This window comes from Ambystoma mexicanum, chromosome 3q (assembly GCF_040938575.1).
Source record: "Ambystoma mexicanum isolate Mex_15411 chromosome 3q, UKY_AmexF1_1, whole genome shotgun sequence".
NCBI lineage: Eukaryota > Metazoa > Chordata > Amphibia > Caudata > Ambystomatidae > Ambystoma > Ambystoma mexicanum.
Genome location: NC_090926.1, coordinates 1054940104 through 1054965010, shown reverse-complemented (window position 1 = coordinate 1054965010; position 24907 = coordinate 1054940104). Strand labels below are relative to the sequence as shown.

Here is a 24907-nt window from a genome sequence, read left to right as displayed (position 1 = left end):
AGAAGATTGGTGACGACAGGCACCTCCCAGATCTGTCTCAGGATATTATCTCTACCCTCTATACTCTGGTGTTGGAGATTCAGAAGATGCTGATGGCACAACCATAGACACCACCGGCGATGACACCGGGGACGCCACCGCCAAAGAAAGACACCCCTTGCCCCCCCTCCATAGGGATTTGGGGACAGACACGGCGATGACTGACTGTGGAATCTCTCCGCCACCAAAGGTTTCTCAACCCCCTCCCCCCCCCCAGACGGCATGGACGCTGTGGGACGTTCAAGGTGGGCAACACCTTAGCGATCCTGGCCAGGTATGACCGGGAGCTATGGTACAAGATGGCTCTGATCCTGGATTTTCTCCCCGAGGACAAGCGGGTAGAGGCAATGGTGGTCATTCAGCAAGGTGAGGTGGCGTCGGACCACGCCGCCACCGTGGGCCTAGACATTGCGGACGCGGGGTTCCGCCAGATGGGAAATGGAGTTTGCCTCAGTCATCGTGGCTGGCTGAGGCCACTAACTTCTGATAAGGCATCCAGGCGAGGGTCCTGGACATGCTGTTCGGCGACAATCTTTTCGGCAAGGCAGTCTAATCTCTTTAGGCCATCAAGAATGACAGAATGCCTGTGTTCTGGGCACACTGCAACAGCACCGTCTGTCCTCTCGTCCCTCAGGAGGGAAGTCGGGAAGGTCTTTGAAGAGTCTCAGCAGTGGATCGTCCTTTTACCGCCAACCCTCCCGTACCATGACCCAGGAAGCCTACTTCCTGGGTCATGGTACGGAAGTAGGCTTCCTGGGTCCCAGGACAGCGTGTCGGCCTCCAAGCAGGACTGATCCGACCAGGATGTCGGGCCCCCACCCCTGCACCCTCATGGTAGCCTGGCTAGCAAACTTCGCCCACAGACACACTTTGGTGTTTCAGTGAAGTGTCCGCAAATACCAGGTTTGGACCATGTGAAGAAAAGGGGCGATAGAGCTGGTTCCGAAGCGACTCCAAGGCTCTGTTTACTCCAGATTCTTTATGGTTAGAAAGAAGGCCGGTGGCTGGAGGCTAATTCTCGGCCTAAAAAGAGTTCATCAAGTCCCAAAAATTCAGGATGATTACGTTGCAGGACGTGCTCGGCCAAATGGAGGTAGACTTTTGTCGCTGTTGGATCTGGAGGATGTGAACTTCCACATCCCTCTTTCACGTGAAACATCAGAAGTTCCTGCGCTTCGTCGTACAGGGGAAGCACTACCAGTTCAAGGCTCTACCCTTCGAACTGAAGTAGGCACCTTGAGTCTTTACAAGTGCCTGGCTCGGGTGGCGGACCATCTGCAACTACAAGAAATTAATGTGTACCCATACTTCGACTGGCTCAACCGGGCCAAGTCGAAGGACCTTGTCCCAGGAGGATAGCTCAGCGGAAACATGCTCACCTTGGAAGCAAGACGACGCGAAACACAGGTTTGATCCCCCGGGTCCGCGCTTAGAAACCTCAGGGTATTAAGCGCGTTATAAATACACAACTAAGACCTATTCCTGTAACAGCGCCTCGATGCTCCGGGCTGTGGGAGCGCCTTAAAAATGCAAATAAAAAAATTGCTGCCGTCGATAACACAGAGAAGACAGTCTGGCTGCTGATGGATCTGGGGTGCTTGATGAACTATGCAAAATCCTGCTCGACTCCTCGCAGAACGTGCTGTTCCTGGGGTCCCAGCTCAACACGTTATCCTGCCTGGTGGCTCAGTTGGAGGAGAGGATAGCGGCTATTTTGGGCACGGTGCAATGCCTGTTGGCACTGAAGATCTCCACGGTGAGGACCATCCAGTCGCTGCTCGGCATGATGTTGTATCTACCTGGTCCGGCTCTGCAGGTGTGGATGCGACGGTTTCAGGAATTTGTGGGCGCATGTTGGATCCAGGTGCCGGAAGCTTCAAGGACAGGATCGTATTCGACGAGGAGTTCTGTCGAGTGGCGGTGGTGGGGCGTGTGCTCCCAACATCGCCGGGGGCACAGCTTTCCAGAGCCCTCCTCACCAGGAGACTGCCACGACGGACGCTTCCCTGAAAGGGTAGGGAGCGCATACAGGACGTCTTCACCCCAGAGGCCTGTGGCTGCCGATGGAGAAAGTGCTACACATCAATGTCCTGCAACTACGGGCTGTGTTTTGGGCTCTCAAGCCATTTCTTCTCTCCCTCAAGGGCACAGTGGTGAGGGTCTTCACGGACAATATCCCCACAATGTTTACATCTGGAAGCAGGGGGGCACCATGTCCCTGGCGCTCTCAAGAGGCGCAGGAGTTGTGGCAAAGGGCTGTTGCCCAGGGGATGTTCCTTACTCCATTCCACCTGGCAGGAGTCACTGTCGCGGACTCCCGCAGCAAGGAGCTGCACCCCTGCCCCAAGTGGGAGCTTCGACAGGGTCAAGTGGACAACCTCTTCCGCAAGTGGGGCTGTCCCCAGATCGAGCGAGGAACACCAAGTGCCGGAGGTTCACCAGCAGGTTTCCCCAGCCGGGGAGCATGGGGGAGGCATGTTCCTGTACATGTTCTCCCGTTGCTGACGCTGCTACTACAAGCCATCCGTCAACTCGGACGGTGCGGGATGATCCTTGTCGCGCCATCGTCGAAGAGGCAAATATGGTACCCGGACCTTCTCAGCATGTCGTCCCGTCCAGTCAAGCTACCAGTGGTCGGGGATCTTATCGCCAGGGAAGGAGGTGCAATCCTGCACAACGACCCAGGATCGTTGAATCTGAAGGCCTGGCTCCTGCAGCATTAGAGTTTGTGGTTACGAGCGGCCTGCGGACTGCAGGAAGGTCCTCGCCAAGAGTAGGTTGCTGTCGACGCTGAAGTGCTACAGACACACATGTAAACATTTTGCGAATGGGTGCAGGTCGCAGAAGATTAACCTGAGGGTCACGAACCCCCAGGTCCTTCCGTACTTGTTGTTGGCTAAGTCGTGGCTGGTGCATGTCTCCAAGGTGCCTCCGACGGCGATCTCACGCTACACCAGGTCTCTGGGACGGTATTCTCTTTGATCGCACCGTCTAGTGAAGGAGTTCATCAAATGACTGTTCGTTCGTTCCTGCCGGTGTAGGCGCCTGCCCCGGCATGGGTGCTGACTAGGCTCATGGAGGCCCCATTCGAGCTGATGCATCAAGCTCCGCTCAAGTTCTTATCTTGGGAGACTGCTTTCCTTGTGGCAATCACCTCTGCCCGGAGAGTAGGTGACATTCAGGCCCTGTCCTGCAAGCAGCCTTACTTAACTTTACATGAGACAAGGGTGGTGCTGCGGACGCACCCCCTCCTTCATGCCCAAGGTTCTGTTGAATTTCATCTCCACAATGTTACCTGTTTTTTTCCTGATGCCTTAGTGACCGGCTGAACAGACTTTGCACTCTCTGGATGTGGGCCAAGCGAAGAATTTCCTGAATACTTTTCAGCTTTTTGTGAGGTTTGGTCCTGTGAACCAATGGCAAGGCCTTGTCCAAGGCTTCCATCTCAAAGTGGCTCTCTGGCTGTATCACTCATTGTCACCGGTCGGCAAACTGATCTCTGCCTGGCTGTCCCAAGAGCCGCTACGATGGCATTCCTGCCTGGTGTGCCCCTGTTGGACATCTGCAGGGCTGCTACGTGGAGGTCTACGCGCACCTTCACGAAATTCTACTGCGTCAACTGGGATTCCTGGGAGAAGTCCAGAGTCGGCCAAGCAGTGCTGCGCATCCCGTTCGCTTGAATGTGAGCCTGGTGAGGTGGTAAGATTATTTGCTTCTGTTGAGCCTTGCCACCTCCCGTGGTTTTGTATGTGAATCCATGCCAGACCTGTGCTGAAGAAGGAACCAGTTACTTACCTGTTACTGTTCTCCAGCATGCGTCTGGCATGGATTCACATGCAAAACCTCCCTCTGCAGCTCTTCTTGGTCATACTGCCACTTTACTTGCTACCAACTGAAGATGGTTGCCAGTAGAGGGGGTAGAGAGAGGGCCGTGATTGGCTGGGGCAGTATGACCCAGAGCTCAGTAATTGGTTTATGGGAGAAAGACAGTTTATAAACACAAGTGAGACTGTTTTTTCTTTTAGCGAGGATTCCCAGCCTGATGGGGAATATTCATGAGCATGTGAATCCATGCCAGACTCATGCTGGAGAACAGTTACAGGTAACTGGACACGATATGTGACCCACTCCATTGCAAGCAGCCCACGCCCCCCTCGCCCCCCAACTAAGTTGCCTCTGCTTCCAGCTTTTCGCTAAAACTTGTCGTCATGAAGCCGGCTTCTGGATTCTGTCCAGCAGATTTCCAACCTGGGTCAAATCGCCTGCACATACATTCCCTGGGGGTCGGAGCCGTATCGAATCTGACCATTGATTGTATCTGGGAGGTAACATCTGTCGAAAATACACCTAGCACTGGGCATTACTGCCATTTGTGTCCCCCCCGCCTCCTAAGCACCATCACCAGCATTCCTGTGAGCTATTTATATACTTTATGCAGCTTTACTGGCGTCTAATGCCACTGCATCCTAACCTTATACCTTTCTCAACTGTATTGATCGCGTCAGCTTAGGGATGGTCCTCCACCCGTTCTCCCAATGGTCAATGGAGATGTGTTCCCCCTCCCCACCCATATGTCTCCCATTGTGCCATATACCCGTAGTGTGTTGTCTCGGCCTCCAGCAGCAGTCTATACAGCGTGGGTATAGTCTGCTTGGTGTCTGTGTGACAACAGTTCCCTACCTGCTGCCTGTTTGGCCCCTGGGCTCGACATCCAGTGTCTCATTTGATGGTACCCCATTCTGTCCCCCTTTGTAAGACCTTTGCATTGCTTGCGGTCCTCCATGCGTTTTGTCGACCGCTTCATCGTATCGCCATGCTGCTTGCACCCACCGTGTGACATTGCTTGAATTACCCCTGCGCCACTGCAGGGCGTAAATGGTGGGTTCCCAAACACTGAAGAGGGACGGGCACACCGGGCACCACGCTCCAACAGTCGGTCTCATATGTCTCAAACCACTGTGATTACCTAGTTTAAGCACATGTTCTGGGGGGCGAACTTGTATATCCAACCATAAAATCTCCTTCAAGGGCTTCCCTACCACCGCCCTGTCCGTCCGCACTGTCCCTAGGAGCCATCCAGGTCTGCAGCGATAGCCGCAGATGTTTATTCTACCAGATAAATTTAGAGACTAGTCTATTCAGCGCTACAAAGGAGCAGCCTGCGACCGGGATTGGCAGAGCCTGGAAGTGATATAGAGCCCTTGGTAGTGTAACCATTTTCACGGTTGCAATACTGTCCAGCCAAGATATCCGCAATGGGGTACATTTCCTGCACTGACTCTGTACCCATACAGCCCCCCCTTTTTCTTTCTGCACTTATCAGATCTACCCTGTCTGCTGCCTTAAACTTAGCACTTGCAAATTGCTGGCTGAACTACCACTGTTTGTTGCCTTTATTATTTATCTAATTTCTGCGTCGCACTTTCCACTGCCCCTGCCCCCCCCCCCTTTCCATGCAGTTTTCCCCTCCCCCCTCTCCCATGCACTTGCGTGTTCTCAATGTCACTGGGCCTAGTAAGATTGCTGTTTTGTTCTCCGTTGTCGTGCTCAAACACTTGAGGTGTATGAGCGCGATAGAAATAAAATATCAATCTCATGGTGTATCTTGTGGAAAGAAGGAAAGCTCAGAGGTCACGCCTTTTTCTTAGAAGCAAGACCATGCAGCACAACTCTGGTTTGAATCCCGATCCTGTGCTTAGAAACCACTCCTGGCATTAACCGCGTTATAAATGAACAATTATAAATGATCTTAACCTTTCGTAGTACATCAGGGTTATTTCCTGTTGTATATCTGTGTTATGGACCCTGCAATATTCACCCCTAAATACCTTCTGCTTCTCTCTGCCACTGTGTGGTAATGTTGCGATAGAGCCGAGCGCTGTTCTTGGGAGAGCGGCAGGCACAGAAGTTCCGACGTCTGCATATTTTAAGTCCTGCTATTTGCTCCATAACCTCCAGTTCCGACACTAGTGCCGGTATTTTTCTGGTTCTGTTGCGCCATCATCATGTCATCGGCGAATGCGACAACCTTGTGCTCCTCTCTGCCAAATGGTATGCCCTTCACCGCCGGGGTAATACTGAGCTTCGTGAGCAGGGTCTCCAAATATACAGCATATAAGTAGCAGAAATAGCAGGCTCTTCTACTAGTTCCTCTTCCCCCAGAATTATACTAGAGTAATCATAATCTTCATCTAGCTGCAGGACTTTATTCACTCCAAGTGTAAACTTCACACCAGAACGTTTCCAAACTGTTGCATTCCCAGATCATATGTTTGAATGTGCTAACACCATGCTTGCATCTCCAACAGGCCTCTGATTGAATTAATCCTCTTGCAAACAATTTTTTCGGGTTCCAGTAAACTCTGGATTTTGATTTGTCTACTGCTTTCACCTAGATTCAAAGATGTCGGTGGCACATTCTAACATAAATTCATCCACTGTGTTCACTCATCTCAGATCCTAGCACTTCTGACCATTTACTACCAAGTAACTCTTTTATTAGGTTCTTTGTATTTCTCAATGCTCTTAGAGGCTATGTGACCCTCTAATTTATAGTCTTGCAACCATTCTGGCCAGTAAATTCTATCCACCCCACTGCCCTTTTCAGTGTCCTATATTCCCCTATTGAGCAATCATTAAGATCCCTTTCTTCAGTCAGTCTTTTGAAGCTAATCCATTTGCCATCCTCAAACAAGTCTCCTAGCCATTGTATCCCACACAATAACCAGTTTGGCTATAATGTTTTCCCCTCCTAGTTTAATGCCTGGATTTAGCCAAGTGAGGTGCTACTGGAACTGGATACATATTCTTTAGTCTTAATCATCCGTTTTTTCCAACATTCCCTTAAAAATGTGGTAGGTGCAAATTGACTTGCATCCTGCTGTTTCTTGGTCAATATCGCTTTTGGTGTCAATGGAGTACATCTACCAGTCTCAGCCTGTGTCCATATATCGCTAGAATCCTCCAAGAATGATAGCAGATGTCGCGTGGCAAACACCAAATGTACATTTTCCAAATTTGGCACATCCAAACCTCCGCTTCCTGATAAAGAAGTTCCCATAATTTCAAGCGCGGTTTCTTTCCATCCCACCTCATATGGGAGGATTTTATATAGTTCTGCAGTGGGCCATGCAGCCCCGGGCAATTGCCTGAATTCAAAAGACACGCAACTCTTTTAGTTCTTCTACAGGCAAATCCTTCTCAAGCCTCTCTCTTCAGACTGTAGACTTTTCAAATCCCACCTTTAATACATTGTTTTATTTGGTCTTTGCTCTCATGTACTTCTGAAGAATATAGAGCTGTAATACTCCTTGAACGTGTCATTGCTCTCCTCATGTCAAATTGCCAGCTCTGTTTTCAATTGCACTTATTGTTTTTTCACTGTCCATTATACGCAGTCGATGCGCCAACAGTCGGGTCACATTTCTCACCACTTTCATAATATTTGCATTTTGTTTTGAATAGGAGTACCTCTGCTTTCCCAGTAGGTAGTTCTTTAAGGTCCTTTTTTTCCTACTGAGCAGATTGAAAATGTACACTGAATACTTTGTAACATATTTTGTTTTTTCAAGCTTAGCTATTTCTTGACTCGGGTGCCTATTATCCTTTTCTTTCTCCTTTTTGCTTGAGAGGCTGATGAGCATACCTCTCATGTAGGTTTTGAATGCCTAACAAACTAATTCCACATCCCCAGACCAATTGGCTTCCACAAAAAACCTATACTCAACTATCTTATGCAGTATTTCAGTGTCATCCAGTAGTTACATCATTCATTTGCCATCTACTTGTTTTTGGCATCGGGAATGTTAACTTCATTGCAAGCGAGATAGGTGCATGATCTGAGATCCGAATGCTTTCAATTCCACCCCCCCACCCCTCTTCATAGTTCTGAGCACATAATCCTGAGGTCAAAAGCAGATCAATCCGAGAATACATTTTATGTCGGCCAGAGTAAAAAGTATACGGTCTATGTAAGATGTTGTAGCCTCCACATATCTAGCAAATTCCATTTGCCCATAAACTCTCAAGGCCTTCCGATTCTTTGTGTTTTCACTATCCACAATCGCGCCACTCCTATCCAGCATTGGCTCCAGTGTGAAATTAAAATCTTCCCCCCACAATGAGTAGTTTTTTATTTAAAAACTTAGATTTAAAATTTCAAAAATTACATAATTTCAACACACAATATATGAAAAGTATTAATCAGAATATTAATAAAACATTACAACGTGAAATTTGTACAGAGAACAGAAACAACTTGTAAAATTACTAAAAAACCACTAGTTATAGTAACAATCATACTAGTAACAATCATACTTGAAAAGACAGAATCAAAATAAGTAAAAGTATATATACCAAAACACAACACCATACAAGACAAACACCAAACCACCCCTTCAAATTAACCACTCTAAAGTTGATTTTAAAACAAGTTAGAACCTGTTGCTACAAATTTCATGCATGGAACTCATTGAATACACTCCATCGCTCTTTGTAAGACTCCTCTCTATTTATTGCATGAAATTTTAATCTTTAGAAACCGTGAGAGCAACTGCACCTGTATTAACCGTTCCTCAATACATGGCTTTTTCCTCGTTTTCCAGGGGCGCAAAATGTGCTGTCACCACCAGAAACACTTTATTAACCCAACATAGTGTCACATAACTCGGTGCCAATTGGAGATTTCAAAAGTACCGAAAACGGTGTCCTTGGGAAGGATATGTTCCAAACCAAGTCCACCCTATCTAAAATATCACTCCAGAAACCCCTAACGCTTAGTTGCTATAAGGAAGAAGGCACTATGTTTCACATGTTATGGGATTAAGGGCGATGAGATTGTCCCGATCCCAATTTATGCAGAATGTAAATCAAACCAAAGAAACGCCCATCTCCTCCATTGGGAGCATAAACATTGCATATGGAGTATATATATATATATATATAATATATAATTTTGAATTTTCAAATTCACACATACAATGCGCCCCTCATTATCCCTTTTACACAACATTTCTGAAATAGCTAAATCTTTCCTAACCAGTGTACAAACACCTCTTGAGGTATATGCAGAGAAAAACCATTTCCAACCCATTTTCCATTTCTCTGCCTCAAGCAAATGTGTTTCTTGAATGAGGGTGCTGTCTACCCCAATTCATGCAATCTGTGTAGAATTATCTTCCTCTTATTTATACGATTTGCACCATTAACATTCCATTGATGTTCATCAACGCGATGGACCAACACTGTGTCCCATTGTTATTTGGCTTCTTAAACACCACCACTTTGGCTTCCGTCATGGTCTGGGTCATTCTCCCTTCTGTGGCTGTCGTTTTGGGACTAATTTCCCACTGAATTTCTTATAATAAAAAAAACTGCCCGGTAGCCATCTGATCCGGGTGCCTTATTCAAGTGTAGAGTTTTAATTGCTGCCTGTAACTAATCTGATATGATGCCCCACTTTAATAGTTCCCTTTCCATGGGCGAGACCTTCGGCAATGGTAGCAAATCGATATAGTCTTCCTGTTGGAGAATCTTCATTTCTGTGCCAATTACCTTTACCCTTGGAGACCCCCCAGCTCCTTTGCTGGACTCTGGGCTTTTTACAAGGGACCTTTTTTCTCACTCATGTGTTTTTTCCTGGCTATGATTTTCTATGTTCCTTAGTTTTATATAACTCCATAGGCATCTGCTTTTGCATTGTGACACACAGCACCTTTTGTGCAGTGCCACTGAGCAGTCCCTTAGAATTCTCTTAATGTTTAACTACATTTTCTTGCGCGATTGGTGGGTGTTTACATATTAACTCCTTTAACCCATTCCTCATGGAACATTTTGTTATACTAACTCACTTGAATGGCTGGTAGCAGTAGGTTTATTTTTACTACCTAGTGACTTTTATCTGCAAGATGATGCTTCAGCTGCACTCAAGGGGGACCCTTTTTCTCAAAAGGGCCTAGTCTTTGATTTTCACCATTTGTTAGAGTAAAAAGCACAGAAGAAACTATCGGTTGCATCCGGGTTGTGGTCTTTGGGTGTGTTGCATCTTTTAGGGGCTCCTGCCGTTTCTGGAAAGGCAGGAAGTGAGGGAGGGTCCCCTTTTTGTCTCTAGGTGTGCATGAGTGAAACCAGTTACAACTGGCAAACTGGCTGTCGTGGTGTACAGCCACCCTGCTGTGCTGTGTGAGACAGCCTAAGGCTTTGAATGAATGGGAACATGGCATAGAAAGCAAGGTGTTGGGACTAAGCAGAGTTGACCACTGGAGGACAACATCCGAAGCAGAATACTAGTGCCAGAAGCACCCTATAGGACAGCGAAGTGCCCGGTGAAGCCCTGCAGCTGTGCTGACCCCGTTTTCGAATCAGCAGGGAAGACCTGTAAAGGACTCCCCCCGCCCTTAGGCTGGTGGGACCAACTGGCCTTGAGACGAACTCTATTTTGGGGCATCCCTCGACTTGCTGCGGCTTTCCTGGGCTGTAGAATCCCAATACCCGGGTTACCTCGACCACCTGTGAATGCATTGTCTTCTGAAGTGCGAATTCAGCCAAATCTTTGTAGGCATCCAGAAGACACTACAGAAGCAAGAAATCTGCATCCAGAGTCCCCTTACCAGACTCCAGGACTGAGCGATCAAGGAACGTCTAACCAGAGCTTTTGGTTCTTCTTTGGCACTGAGAACATGGCGCCAAAACCAAAAAGCAGCTGAATCTATGGAAATCCATTGCTGCAGAGTCCCTCCCTCAAGTGCTGGCATAGGAGTCCACCAGACGTCCTCCGTGTCACGACCAAGGACCAGTTGTTGCAGCTGCATTGCATCCAGCTGGAACAACTCATTTCAAAGGTACTGTGGGGCTTGGGGTATATTATCCTTTTGCCATTTGTGGTGCTTCCTACCTTTTTTGAGTGCGATTTAACCCTACAATACCTTGACGTTAACTTACTTGCACTGGCCTTAGAACCCAGAGTTGCTGTGATTTCTTTTTGAACACTGACCATTTAAGAACATTTTTTTTCTAAGAAGCAGCGTATCAGAACTTTACTTCTTTGGCTATCCTGTTTCCCCTAAAGGCCTCCTTCTGAACCTATTGGCTTTGGCAGTGTGTGTGTTCCTTACATGTGTTAAATGTTAAACACGCTGGGATAATAGACTGCCTGCATCACTTTGGGAGAATCTAACCGGTCTGTTCGGATCCAACCCTAATCTTTCCTTCAACTCAATACTGCAAAGGTGATCACAATATAAATGGTATACTGACCTCAACTGGGTGCTGGAACATGTGTAACATATGAATGATTTACTCGTCTGCTTTTATTGTTCACTTTTTGAATTGAATCCTAAATTGGGACTGTTACAGCTAATTACTGCTTTTTAAAGAATGCTTTAAATATCTATGTATAAATAATTTATATAACAAGTGTGTACTTGGATACCTGTATTTACTGATTTCGTTGTACAGCTCATTACCCCTCTTAAGATGAGCCTGGCTGCTCTGTCAACTTGTGTAGTACATGCCTATATTAAAAGGTGGGATACCTAATACCAAGTCTTGTGTAGTCCCACAACATTTGAACTATACTAATTCTTGCCAACACTTCCACCTCACTTGGAGTTCCCGGAGGTATATAATGCCTCCTAGTGTTTCGCAAAAATCGTCTGTCACTACCTCCCCTCCCTGTTGCACTGTTTTTAAGATGGTTTGGGCTGCAGTAGTTACCCTAATTTCTGCGCCAGAACCCGCCTTATTGGCACTCACATAATCTCTGTTTGGCCCTCCGCAGCGACCATTTGGCTCTGTGGGTAGGTAATAAGTCTAGTTGTCCTCGGATATGTTTCAGGGTCTTTTGTAAGGCTCTTGTCCACTTTTCCGCTATGGACTCCATGACCTCCCACAGTTGGGACTTTAGCGCTATCAATTCTCCCCACATTACTGCCTTAAAGGCATCCAAATACCTTCTTGCATGGCATCCTGGGGTTTATTGATGGAGAAGTATCCATCTATCTTGTCCCTGGTGGCCTTCACGATCAGCCTATTGTTTAAAAGCTCCCCTGGAAAAGTCCATACCCACAATTCTCTTCGCTCCCCATATTCCTGAATCGTCATTATCAACGGGGCTTGATCCGACAATGCATTCGGGCCCATTGTCATATTCTTTACCTCACCCATCATAGTGATTGTCACCTGTCACCAATATATATTCTATCCTAGACAGGGATTGATGAACATGTGAGGAGCAGTGTATTTACCCCCCCCCCCCCCCCCCCAATCCCCACCCACCTCCAGCGTCCGCCAAACAACCTGCAGGGTTAAATTATCAAAACCTTCTCTAAGGGACTGAGGTCCCTGCCATCCTTTGCCGTGTCCCCGAGCTCCTGTATGTGTGCGGTTCCCATGCCAAGTTAAAGTCCCCCGTAAGGATTGCATTCCCCCCCACCGCAAGGCCTAGATGCCACCTCTTGCTGAAACCTGTCCTGCCCAACATTGCGTGCATACACCATCGCCAATGTACACTTGTCCCCCACTGTACCCGCACAAAGAGGTTTCTGCCTTCTGGGTCAGCTTGGGTTTGTGACACTTGTATGCACAAATCAACACAATAGGCACACCCGCCATCTTCCCATTGGCATTGGCCGAATCTATCCACGAGAACTGTCTCAGCCGATTCTTCATTTTATCTATCTTCCTTATGTGTCTCCTGAAACATTATAGTAGCCACCTTCTCCGTTCTCATTTGTGCTTCTACCTTTTTTCGTCTGATAGTTATGGGACCCTGAACTCATCACGTGTAAAAATTGCTCTCCGTCGCTGTGTCCAACCTCTCCTGCCATGTGTACTTTCCACCACTGCCACTCTGTCTTGCACCCCCTGACCCCAATGCCCCTGCCCCCTGGACCGGCCTGGGTCCTGTGCTGCTCCTTTCCTCCACTGAGGCTTCCCGGGAACGCTGCCCCTCCTTCCTGGGCCCTCACCGGGGGGTGGGTGGGGGAGGGGCCCAGGTGTAACAAAAATGTGTACATATGTGCAAAGGTAGCTGTTTCAATACAAACTGACCAACCTGTGCCTCCAACCCTGAAAAGCAAGAGCTTCAATAAACACTTGTGTTAGGGCGCTTTGGAGGCTTTGTTGGGTGCTAGGTCAATCTTCACTGGCTCCCTCTCCTGCCAGAGTTGATTTTCTGTATCACCTACAAGGCAGCCACTAACCAGATGCACATCTATTTTGAGGACAATCCGACACCTCCGGCACTGCACTCTTCTATAGGAGCCATACAATTGCTAGGTGGAAAGACCAGGCAGCAATCATTCTGCCATGCCCCGGCGTACTGTAACACCACCCAGTGGCAACCAGCATCATCCCGATGGTCTGCATTTCAGGAAAGAACTGAAAACCTTGTCCTATGTGTGACTTGGGCAACTCTGACCCTTGTTCATCCACTACTCAAGACACCCCAGCGCTTATGTGTCAAGGTCTATAAAATACAAATGCATTGTAATCTGTCGTCCTGTTCCTTGAACTCTTGTACAGAGCTTTGTTGCTTTTCGAGCTAGGTCAGTAGTAGGTAGATGCCATTTGTCAGCAATTTTGATCTCTGGGCAACAAATGTGGGTTTCTGTTAAATTCTGGTGAAAGGCAGGTGTTAGACAGCCCACCTTTTACCATGTGATGGTACTCGTACATTTTTGTTGGATTTTCTGTCTTGGTGACTTGTTTTTCTCCTAACGAGGCTTCATCTCGAGCATGAACCGGCTGTGTTTTTGGTGCTCTGCCTTGCGAGTCCTTATGACTCCTATGGGGCCAGGAGGTACGCTAAAGGCACCTGCTTTTCTCCCACAGCGAGATGCCTCCCAATGTTAGTCGTGTGGGTAGGCTGGTGGTGTTTTATTTTACCCGGATGCTCAATTTTACTTGACTGTATCCTTTGACCACCCCCTGCCCCTCATTCATCAGAATTAAAGTTGTAGTTGACCCCAAAAATCTTGGTGTGTGGAGGGGGGGGGTTGAGGACTGGTGATTGCTGTCAAATTAAACTCTTTTTGAGAAGCAGATGCCCGTTTGTGACAGTGGATTAATTGTCAGACCTTTCCTAATTTTCTGGGTTTGCTTGTAGGTGTGGTCTGCCGATGTATGCATGGTGTAGGGTGCAGTGTTCCCCTCACAGGTTCCCGGTCCCCCCTCCCCAACCCCACTCCACTCACCTGGTATACAGCTGGATCTCTGAACCTGGACTCCTGAAGGCCAGCTTCTTCACAGGTTCCCGGTCCCCCCTCCCCCAACCCCACTCCACTCACCTGGTATACAGCTGGATCTCTGAACCTGGACTCCTGAAGGCCAGCTTCTTCAGGATGTATAGATTCTCTGTAACAGCAGCCTTCGAGCTTTGCCTCAAATTCTTTGTGAAGTCCATCTCCAATGAAGACTGCGAGGAACCCTCTACAGTGCTCTTTCCGCCTAGTACAGTGTGAATCACAGTTCCTATTTGAATGCTCTTCTCCTTGAAGTGCCTTCATGAGCCTGTATCGCTGCACCCAGATTCTTTGTTGTTCGGACTTTGAAGACTCTGTTAAACTCACCAGATAATCTTCTCCACAGGGCCCCAGTAAAGCGCACTGGTTCAGTCTCCTTTACTTTATATTCTCCAGCATGGGGTCTGGCATGGATTCACATGCTCATGAATATTCCCCGTCGTCAGGCTGGGAATCCTCGGTAAAGAAAAAACCAGTATCAGTTTCGTTTCTGATCTGTCTTTCGTAGTAATAACCAATCACTGGTCTCTGCGTCATACTGACCACAGCCAATGACTGCCCTCTACCTAAGCACCGCCTCTGGCAGCCATCTTCAGATTTTTACCGCACGTTCATGTGTTGGGATCCTCGTGCTATTGCTCTCGAGCGTTAGTGCTATTTTTTTCGCGCTTTTTCACAAAAACTTCGATTCTTTCGGTCAAAAGAGCCTCAAGCTCCACCGATCCTACATCCGATCAACGGGGACCCGTGTCGGATTCATCTGTGCCCCTCAAGGGTGAAGATTTCGTCGAGCTACACTTCGGAGGACTCCAGAAGCTTCTCAGGCCCGGTCTCGGAGATGGCCCAGGAGAAGGGAAGCTCGACGCCCGGAAAGCTGTTCAGGGCCTGCCCTGGATGCCAGCTACAGAACGTCTTCAAGGAGGACGAACACTCTTTCTGCCTTTACTGCCTTCATGGGGACAAGACGCACGTGGAGAAGGACTGTGCGTTTTGCGGCAACATGTCGGAACGGACCATGAAGGACCGCCATCAACGTCTCGCCAGCTGGCTGGAGGGTAAGAGCCCGTCTGGCGAGAAGAAGAAGAAATCTGAGCGGTCTTCTAAGACCTTTGAGGGCGCCCCGGCGACGGGGGCCCAACATAAGGCCAAGCACCGCGAGTCCGCTGGCACCGGGAGCGCCGAACGGTCGGGCTCTACGGGCGCCAGGCAGGGCGCACCCTCCCCGGCACCATCAACCACGAGCCAACGCTCTGGGTCGGGTAAGAGGAAGGCCGAGCACCCGGCGAAGCTCCTGGAGAGACCCCGGTCGAGCTCTAAGGCAGAGGAGGAGCGTGGCAGTGCCCCCTCCCTCAAGGATAAGGCGGTGAGCGCACCTAAGGTGGTGAAGGCCTTGATCCATTCAACCAAGCCCTCTATCGAAACGGTCGCGGCGGCCCTGGCCCAGCCTGTGGAGGCTGCACCAGTGGTGGCGGCCTCGGGGCCCAGAATCTCCCTGCCTCCTCGGAGGGAGTCTTCTTTCGTGCCCATCGATAGGACCCCCGTGAAACCCTCCGTGGGGAAGAAGGGGGGGCAGGGCGTCGTCGTAGATTCGGCCTCAACCTCAGAAGAGGAACTGATCGAGGTCTTAAGCCACGGCCTAGGCGTGGAACAAGACCAGCCCGTCGGAATGGGCCCCGACGCAGGTGACGACGTCGAGGATACCGACGGGGCCCCTGCTCGCCCGTCGGATTCCCCTCTGCCAGCGCCGCAAGACCGAGATAAGGACGAGACTACCGTTACCGACGGAGGAACCTCTCCCGTCGGGGGATCCAGAACCGGGACCTTCTGGTGTTCCCCCTACCAAGAAAAGAAGGATTCATCCACCGCCTCCTTTTCAACCGTCGCGCCCCGTCCAGCCCTCCTCCCCGTCCACCCGAGGGGATGATACGGGGACTGACACGGCAGCGACTGGTACGGACGACGAGGCATACGACGAGGATTTTCCGTCGTCGCCTCCCACCAGGGCTTCTCCGCCCGACGAGATTGGATCGTTCCACTCAATGATCGCCAGGGCATCCGAGCTTTTCCAACTCTGCCCTGAGGAGAAGAAAAAGGAAGGCTTCCTTTACCAACGGCGCGAGACCAAGAGGAAGACGGTCCTCGCAGTGCCTCTGTTGGACGACATTTGGGATGAGGGCCTTTCCCTCCTCAAGAACCCTTCCACGACGCCAGCGAAAAGAGACCGGTACGAGAAAAAGTACCGGGTCCCGGACTCGGCCCCCCTATGCCTCCGGGCGCAGCCTACCCCGGACTCCGTCGTCTCCGCGGCAGCCAGGAAGAAAGCGGGGGGGGTGCGGCCTCCACGTCGACTTCCCCGCCGGACGGCGAGGGAAAGAAATTGGATGCCATGGGACGCAGAGTCATCTCGTCGGCGGCGACGACGATTAAAGCGGCCAACGCCTTGGCTATCGTGGCCCGCTACGACAGGGAACTCTGGTACAAGATAGCTCCCCTGCTGGATTTTCTGCCGGACGACAAGAGGGCGGAGGCCCTTGAGATCCTGCAGGAAGGTGAGGTGGCCTCGGACCACGCCATCACCGTTGCGACGGACATCGCCGACACTGGGTTCCGCCAGATGGGCAACGGCGTTTGCCTTCGACGTCGCGGATGGCTCAAGGCTACGGACTTTCGGCAGGACGTCCAGACCAGGGTCCTGGACATGCCCTTCGACGGGAACAACCTGTTTGGGAAGACAGTGGACGATTCCCTTCAGGCCATCAAGGCGGATACTGAGACGGCCCGGGCCCTTGGAGTACTGCAGCAACGGCGGACGCCCTTTCGGAGCGGCGGAGGCAAGGGCGCCTCCAAAGGTTCCGGCGGCGGTTTCGCTTCCTACCGTCAAGCGGCCCGCTCGTCGTCGCAAGAGGCCTACAGAGGACGAGGCAAGTCTGGCGGACCCCGCCGTCGTCGCCAAGGAGGCCAAGGCGGCAAGGCCGCGTCCAAGCAGGATTGAACCGGCCGTGGGGTCGGGCCCCCACCGAAGCACCCCGGTGGGAGGCCGGCTGGCGGGCTTCGTCAGCGTGTGGGAGTCCATCTCCACCGACCGTTGGGTGCTGGACGCCCTGGCCCGGGGCCACGCGCTCGAGTTTCAAAGAAGGTGCCCGCGCGTCCCCCCCGTGGCCAGGAAAGAACTTCACGTCCCTCAACTTCTCCTGGAGGTAAAGGCGATGCTCAGAAAGGGCGCCATCGAACTCGTCCCAAAGAGGCTTCGGGGCTCCGGAGTCTACTCGCGTTACTTCCTCGTGAAGAAGAAGACGGGAGGATGGCGCCCCATCCTGGACCTGCGACGCCTGAACAAGTTCATCAAGGCGCAGAAGTTCCGGATGGTCACCCTCCAGCACGTCCTGGGTCAGCTGGAGGAAGGAGACTTCCTATCGTCGTTGGATTTGGAGGATGCCTACTTCCACATTCCCATCCTAAAGGGGCACCGAAAATTCCTCAGATTCGTGGTCCAAGGGCGTCATTACCAGTTCAAAGCCCTTCCCTTCGGACTGCGGTCGGCACCCAGGGTTTTCACCAAGTGCCTCGCACCGGTGGCGGCGCAGCTGCGCCGCGAGGGGATTCACGTCTACCCCTACCTGGACGACTGGCTCATCCGCGCCAAGACGAGGGAGCTCGCCGTGGTCCACACGGCAAGGACCGTCCAACTCCTCACGGACCTGGGATTCTCCGTGAACTACGCCAAATCCCACCTGGTGCCCGCGCAAGTCGCACTGTTTCTGGGAGCGAGGCTCGACACAGTGTCCCTTCTGGCCTCCCCGTCGGAGGAGAGGACCAGGACCATCCTGGGCAAGGTGCAACGGATGTTGGTGGCCGACGCGGCCAAGGTGAGGTCCGTCAAGTCCCTCCTCGGGATGATGTCTTCCTGCATCTACCTCATTCCCATGTGCAGGCTCCGGATGCGCCCGTTGCAAGAGTTCCTGGATGCGCGCTGGATCCAGACGACGGGCAGCTTCGAGGAAAGGATCAAGCTCGACGAGAGTTTCCGACGAGCGATACGGTGGTGGGGCACCCGCGCGCATCTGACGGCGGGCATGGACTTCCAGACCCCAGCCCACCAGGTGACTGTGACCACGGATGCCTCCCTAGAAGGGTGGGGAGCGCACACCGAAAATCTGCACGCAAGGGGACTCTGGCTCCCGACGGAGAAGTCCCTGCATATCAACGTCCTGGAGCTCCGTGCAGTGTTTTGGGCCCTCAGGTCCTTCCTTCCGTCCCTCAAGGGCAAGGTGGTGAGGATCTTCACCGACAACACCACCACCATGTTTTACATCAGGAAACAGGGCGGAACCAGGTCCCCAGCGCTGTCCAAGGAGGCGCAGGACCTGTGGCATTGGGCCGTCGCCCAAGGGATTCTTCTGGTGCCGTTTCATCTGGCAGGGATAAAAAACACCATCGCCGACTCACTCAGCAGGGAGCTGCGCTCGTGCCACGAGTGGGAACTACGGCAGGATCTGGTGGATCGCCTCTTCCGACGGTGGGGCACACCCCAGATCGACCTGTTCGCGACGGCGACGAACACCAAGTGCCGGAGGTTCGCCAGCAGGTTTCCCCAGACGAGGAGCATGGGCGATGCTTTCTCGTTCCCCTGGGAGGGCCTGTTCCTCTACGCGTTCCCTCCCTTGCCTCTGCTAATCCGGCTCGTCAACCAGCTCAAGAGGTCACGGTGCAGGATGATCCTCGTCGCACCTGCGTGGCCGAGGCAGATATGGTTCCCGGACCTTCTGGACTTGTCGGCGTCCCCGCCAATCAAGCTGCCGGCGGACGCGGATCTACTCTCCAGGGAAGGAGGCGCCATCCTCCACCACGACCCGAAGTCGCTGAACTTGCAGGCCTGGCTCCTGCAGCGCTAGAGTTTGGAGGATACGACATACCGGCCGATTGCAGAGAGGTTCTTGCAAAGGCCAGGGCGTCCTCGACTCTTAAATGCTACGGACACAAATGGAAGAGGTTTTCTGTCTGGTGCCACGCACAGAAGATTAACCCTCTACGGATTACGGCTCCCCAAGTGCTGCCGTACCTGCTGACGCTGGCCAAAGCTGGTCTGGCACACGCGTCCATCAAGATTCATCTTGCTGCGATCTCCCGATACACCAGAACCACGGGCCGGACGTCCTTGTGGTCTCATCGTCTGGTGAAAGAGTTCATGAAGGGACTGTTCAGATCGTTCCCGCCGGTGAAGGCTCCGGCCCCGGCGTGGGAGCTCAACGTGGTGCTGACCAAACTCATGGGACCTCCGTTCGAGCCTCTGCACTCGGCCCCGTTGAAGTTTCTATCGTGGAAAACAGCTTTTCTCGTGGCCATCACCTCCGCACGACGAGTGGGAGAGATCCAGGCCCTTTCCTGCAAGGCCCCGTACTTGGCTTTCCACGACACGAGGGTAGTGCTCAGGACGCACCCCTCCTTCATGCCCAAGGTACCGTCGGACTTTCATCTCAACGAACCCTTGGTGTTACCTGTGTTCTTCCCGTCGCCTTCGTCGCCGGCTGAGAGGACTTTGCACTCGCTGGATGTAGCTAGAGCGCTGAAGTTCTACGTGGACCGCACGAAAGGTTTTCGGAAGACGTCACAACTCTTTGTGAACTTTGGACCTGTCAATCAGGGGAAGGCTCTCTCGAAGGCTTCCATCTCCAGATGGCTCTCCGGCTGTATCATGTACTGTCACCGGTTGGCAAACCGACCGCTGCCTGGCCGTCCGAGAGCCCATTCCACCAGAGCGATCGCAGCTACCACGGCGTTCCTATCTGGTGTGCCCCTGCTGGACATATGCAGGGCTGCTACGTGGAGGTCGACGCACACCTTCACGAAATTCTACTGCGTCGACCGGGATTCCAGGGAGGAGTCCAGGGTCGGCCAAGCAGTGCTGCGCAACCTGTTCGCCTGAGGTGAGCCTGGTGAGGAGGTAAGATGCTTAATGTTGAGTTGATGTGATGCTTAATGTTGAGCCTTTGCCACCTCCCGTGGTTGTGCATGTGTGTACTGCTATGTATTCTTTATTCATGAGCATGTGAATCCATGCCAGACCCCATGCTGGAGAAGGAACAAGTTACTTACCTGTAACTGTTGTTCTCCAGCATGGGTCTGGCATGGATTCACATGCGAACCCTCCCGCCTACCCCTCTGCGGCTCTTCACTTGGTCATACTGCCACTTCACGTGCTTCCAAATCTGAAGATGGCTGCCAGAGGCGGTGCTTAGGTAGAGGGCAGTCATTGGCTGTGGTCAGTATGACGCAGAGACCAGTGATTGGTTATTACTACGAAAGACAGATCAGAAACGAAACTGATACTGGTTTTTTCTTTACCGAGGATTCCCAGCCTGACGACGGGGAATATTCATGAGCATGTGAATCCATGCCAGACCCATGCTGGAGAACAACAGTTACAGGTAAGTAACTTGTTCCTTATGCGCACCATAAACCCAAAGGCATTAGTGCGCATACAGTAATCAAACAAAAAAAAAACATGGAATGTGTAGTCAGGTATCCGTAGCAGGAAAAAAAGAAACAAAAGAATGAGCTTAGGAGATTAGCAGGGTTTCTAATTCTTTCTTAAACACGGTCCGCGAAGTTTGGATTCTTAAGGCTGCTGGGAGCTGATGCCAAAGCTTGGGGCCCGCCAGAAAGAAAGCCGCTTTCTCACCCTTCTTAGTTCTACTCCTCGGTAAGAAGAAATGGTTCTGCCCACTAGACCTGAGAGCTCTAGTTGACCGTACCAATGATATGCTGCTGCAAGTAGGAAGGCATCAATCCTAGTTTGCGCTTAAAGGTTATGACCAATAGCCTAAACTTGACCCATGCTTCCACTGGTAGACAATGCAATGAACGCCTAGCCTCTGAAAAATGATTTCAGAGAGACCAGCCAACCACAGCTCTTAACAGCCCAGTTTTGTACTAGCTGGAGCCTGACAATGTCCCGCTTACGAAGACCAACCAAGAGACTATTAGAGTAGTCGATCTTGGACCCTATTATGGCTCTGACAATTGTTTCCCTGGGTAATATGGAGTCTGAGATGCGATAGCAGTTTAACATACTCTACCGAGGCTAAGACAACACTGGTAACATGAGACCCTAGTGAGTGACTGATGCAGGACCACACAGGAAGGCGTGTGATATCGGCTCCTAACCTAAAGGAACTTTAGGCCATGTCCAGCTTACGAAGGGAGACTAAACTGCCCACCAGCATCAGTTCCGTCTTCCTTCTATTCAAGGCAAGGTTATTATCTAGCATCCACTTCTCTGTGAGAATAAAAACTCGGCGTTCCTGTTCATCCCGTGGGTGGCAGCTTGAGAGAGAGGGGCAACACATTGAATGTCGTCAGCATAGTACGAAAACAAGACCCCTTGCGACTCTACAAAACTTTCCTGGCTCAATTCTTCTTGCTTTTAGAGGCACGAGGATGTACTTGCCCCTTGAGGAACCCCAAAGAGAACTTGGTTTGGGGGTGCCTCAGCCTCCTCGGAACATACTCTATTTCTATTATCCAGGAAGGATGCAATCCAGGATGCAGCTGTGGTCGAAGTTGGCAACCTTCACCAATCTAGAAATCAGAATAGAATGTTCGACCAAGTCGAACGCAGCTGACTGGTCCAAGGGTATTGAGAGGGGGAGAGAGAACCCTTGTCTAGACTTTAACTCGAGAAGTGGGGTCTCTGTACCGTAGCATTGTCTCGGGAGGATAGCTCGGGGGCAACATTCTCGCATTGGCAGCAAGACGACACGGAGCACCACAGGTTTGATTCCTGGGTCTGCGCTTAGAAACCTCTGGGTATTAAGCGCGTTATAAATATCATATATCATATCCTGGTCTAAAACCAGATTGGTGGGGGGGGTTAAGAATAGGATACCGAGAGAGGTGCTCAGAGATCTGGCAATAAGCTACCCTTTCAAGTATTCAAGGGTGTTCGAGATAATTAAGAGAATTGTCCCTAGGTAGCCCCTGTTTTTCCAAAATGTGAGTGACAATAGTCGGTTTAAGGTCATCCGGGACCTTGCCAAGATGCAACAAGGTGTTCACAAACTTACAAATGGCCTTTGAGAGACGGTGGACACGTTTCTATGATCAAAGAGGAGCAGGAATTGCCTTTGCATTGAGTCGGTTGGCGCTGTTCGGTTACTTTCTTCAGGGCCTCCTCCAGTAAGGATTGAAAATTAAATGGTGCACCTGCCGCTTTACACGTGTAGGGCTCCTGGGAGCCAGTATGTACTGCAGATGGTAAATCCTTCTTTTTGCCAAATATATCCCTTCTGATACCTTGGAGTTTTTCTTGCATGCCATCTTGCATTTGCTGACACCACTTGGCATCTTTTAGCACTATTTGGATGGCTGACTGCAGGACTTGCCTCCTGCTCTTTTAGTATTTTAAAGATTTCCTTAACATCTGACTGAGCATTTGATATTCTAGTATTATGGACATTCTTTTTTTGTTTCCAGAATGGACAATTTGTAAGCCTTGGCTAGAGTTCTATAAGCTGTTAAGGATACTGGACCCAGAGATGCTTTCCAGAAGTAAAAAGCCTTCAATGTTTGGGCTTTTTGTTTTCAAAGCTCAGCAGTAAACCAGGATTGACTTTTATATCCCTCTTCCTTTTTGCTTCAGCAGAGCAAGTGTGTTAGAGATAAGGTCATATTTGAGGCTGAACAATGTGACCTGACAGAGGATTGATTGCAATCTAGTAAGGGTTCAATATTGGACAAAGAAAGACGTTTCAAGTTGCATTCTCAACCAGGAAGCTAGAGGCACTGCTTCCTCCATTCCTCTGACCGCACGGTCAACCTCCTAGTCCAGGTTCAGCTTCTGTGACTGGCTTCTCTTAGATGTGACTTCTTCGTCCTTCTCCGAAGCTTGAGCCCGAGGGAACCCTCTATTACCGCCAACTGTAGTCCCTCCTTTCTGCTCCTCTGGCTCTGACATTTGAATCTTGAGTAGTAATCCAGATTCCATCACTGGTAGCGGAAACACTTGCACAGAAGCTGCCTCTGGAAACTGCTTCCTGCGTACTGCTTACCTGGCCGCAGGTTATTGATCTCCTGGCTTCCTGTGGGTATTTTCTCTTTGGAGGTGAAGAGTGCCAAGGATGGAGAAGAGAATCTGTTGTAGGTCTCCTTCCAATGGAATCTCATCACTGTCCTTGGCACTTTTGCACTGCGGTAACTTGCCAAATACCAAATCAACCCCTTTTCTTAGCACTACACGCTCTTGGTCTCTTGTGAACAAGCCTGCCTGAACGGATAAGCTTCCACAAATGTATTTCTGCCATTTCTTTTTTAGTAAGGTCTTGGACACTATATAATAAAATGTTTACCTCTTGGTGTATTGTTTTTTTTCTCTTTACTTAAATATAAAGATTATTTGACTATATAGTGTTTTGAACTTCTTATTCGGTATCAAACCATGGGCCTCGTTACGACCCTGGAGGTAGCCATGCTGCTATTTGCGGCATGGCTACCCCCATTCCGAGTACGGGTTCTTGGTTCCTGGAATGGGGAAATACCGGGCCATTCCGATCTTGGAGGGCCTGGTATTTCCCCATTCCAGGAACCCAGACCCTGTACAGCCCCATTCCAGCCCCTATAGGGCTCAATGGGAATGGGGAGGATGCAAACAGGCCCGTTAATGATGGGCCCGTTGTTTGCATCCTGGTCTGCTTGCAGGACCCGCTAAGGATGCCTGGCGTCCTTATCGGGTCCCGCAAGCAAACCTTGTAATGAGGCGGTAGGGGTTTAACGGGGCCGGCAGCTCTACCGGCCCCGTTAAACCCCTACCGCCAGGGTCGTAATGAGGCCCAATGTGTCCCCTACCTGTGATCCATCCCACATTCATTGAGTTAGACCTGGGCTGCTCTGCCACGGCTATCACTTGGTAGTTCTTGAGCCAGGACGAGCTACCTGATGGCCCTGACCACAGAGCCTTAAAGAAAATCCCCCCAACATCAGGGAAGGATAGTAGATCTTTTTTAGCCATGTTTGGTTTTTATATGTGCTGAGCTGCCCCCACAGACTATTTCGCTTAGGGGTGGTTTTAGTTCTTTTGCCATCTATCTTTACAATAGTAATACTGTTTTATGAATGAAATTATGTCCCAAGTAATTTCGATTTTATGTCCTTTCAGCAAAAGAAATGCAATCAAAAAGTTGAAATGTTTCAAGAAGCTGCAAAGCAAGTACGCGCCTCGATTGAGAAATTGGGAATGGAGATCTCCGTAACGGATTGATGTTGCCCATCGGAAACCCCCACCCTCTGTTTTATTCCTTTTATGTCTGTAAATAACTTTTTCTTCAACCGTATTGTTTTTATAATACAAAAATATTTAATGTAGCCTATTCTATGCAGCGTTTTCATTCAGTGGGAGCCGTTTCATCGTTAAGACTGAGCAGGAGAGGCTTCTTCCTGCGGGGAGGGTGGTGGGAACACAGAGCATATAAAAGGTCAATTGGAGACTGGGACAGGCAGATGTCTGGAATTGCTCACTATCAATTTTTCTGTTGCACCAACAAGCCTGAAGACCTCAGGCGGTCACAAGATAATACGACACTCATGTAACACTATGGTAAGTAGCCTCAAGTGTATTTTAGTCAGTTCGTTTGTAA

The 24907-nt window shown here is 50.4% G+C and overlaps 1 protein-coding gene across 2 annotated transcripts in view; it reads left to right on the top strand.

The window, feature by feature from the left end:
* BIRC5 (baculoviral IAP repeat containing 5) overlaps positions 1–24635 on the top strand; it is a 73003-nt gene extending 48368 nt beyond the window's left edge. For both annotated transcript variants that reach the window (XM_069655246.1, XM_069655247.1), the window contains exon 4: positions 24430–24635. In XM_069655246.1, coding sequence (XP_069511347.1) covers positions 24430–24531 — 102 coding nt within the window. In that variant the 3' untranslated portion in view covers positions 24532–24635. The remainder of the gene's footprint in view (positions 1–24429) is intronic.
* The last annotated feature ends 272 nt before the right edge of the window (positions 24636–24907 follow it).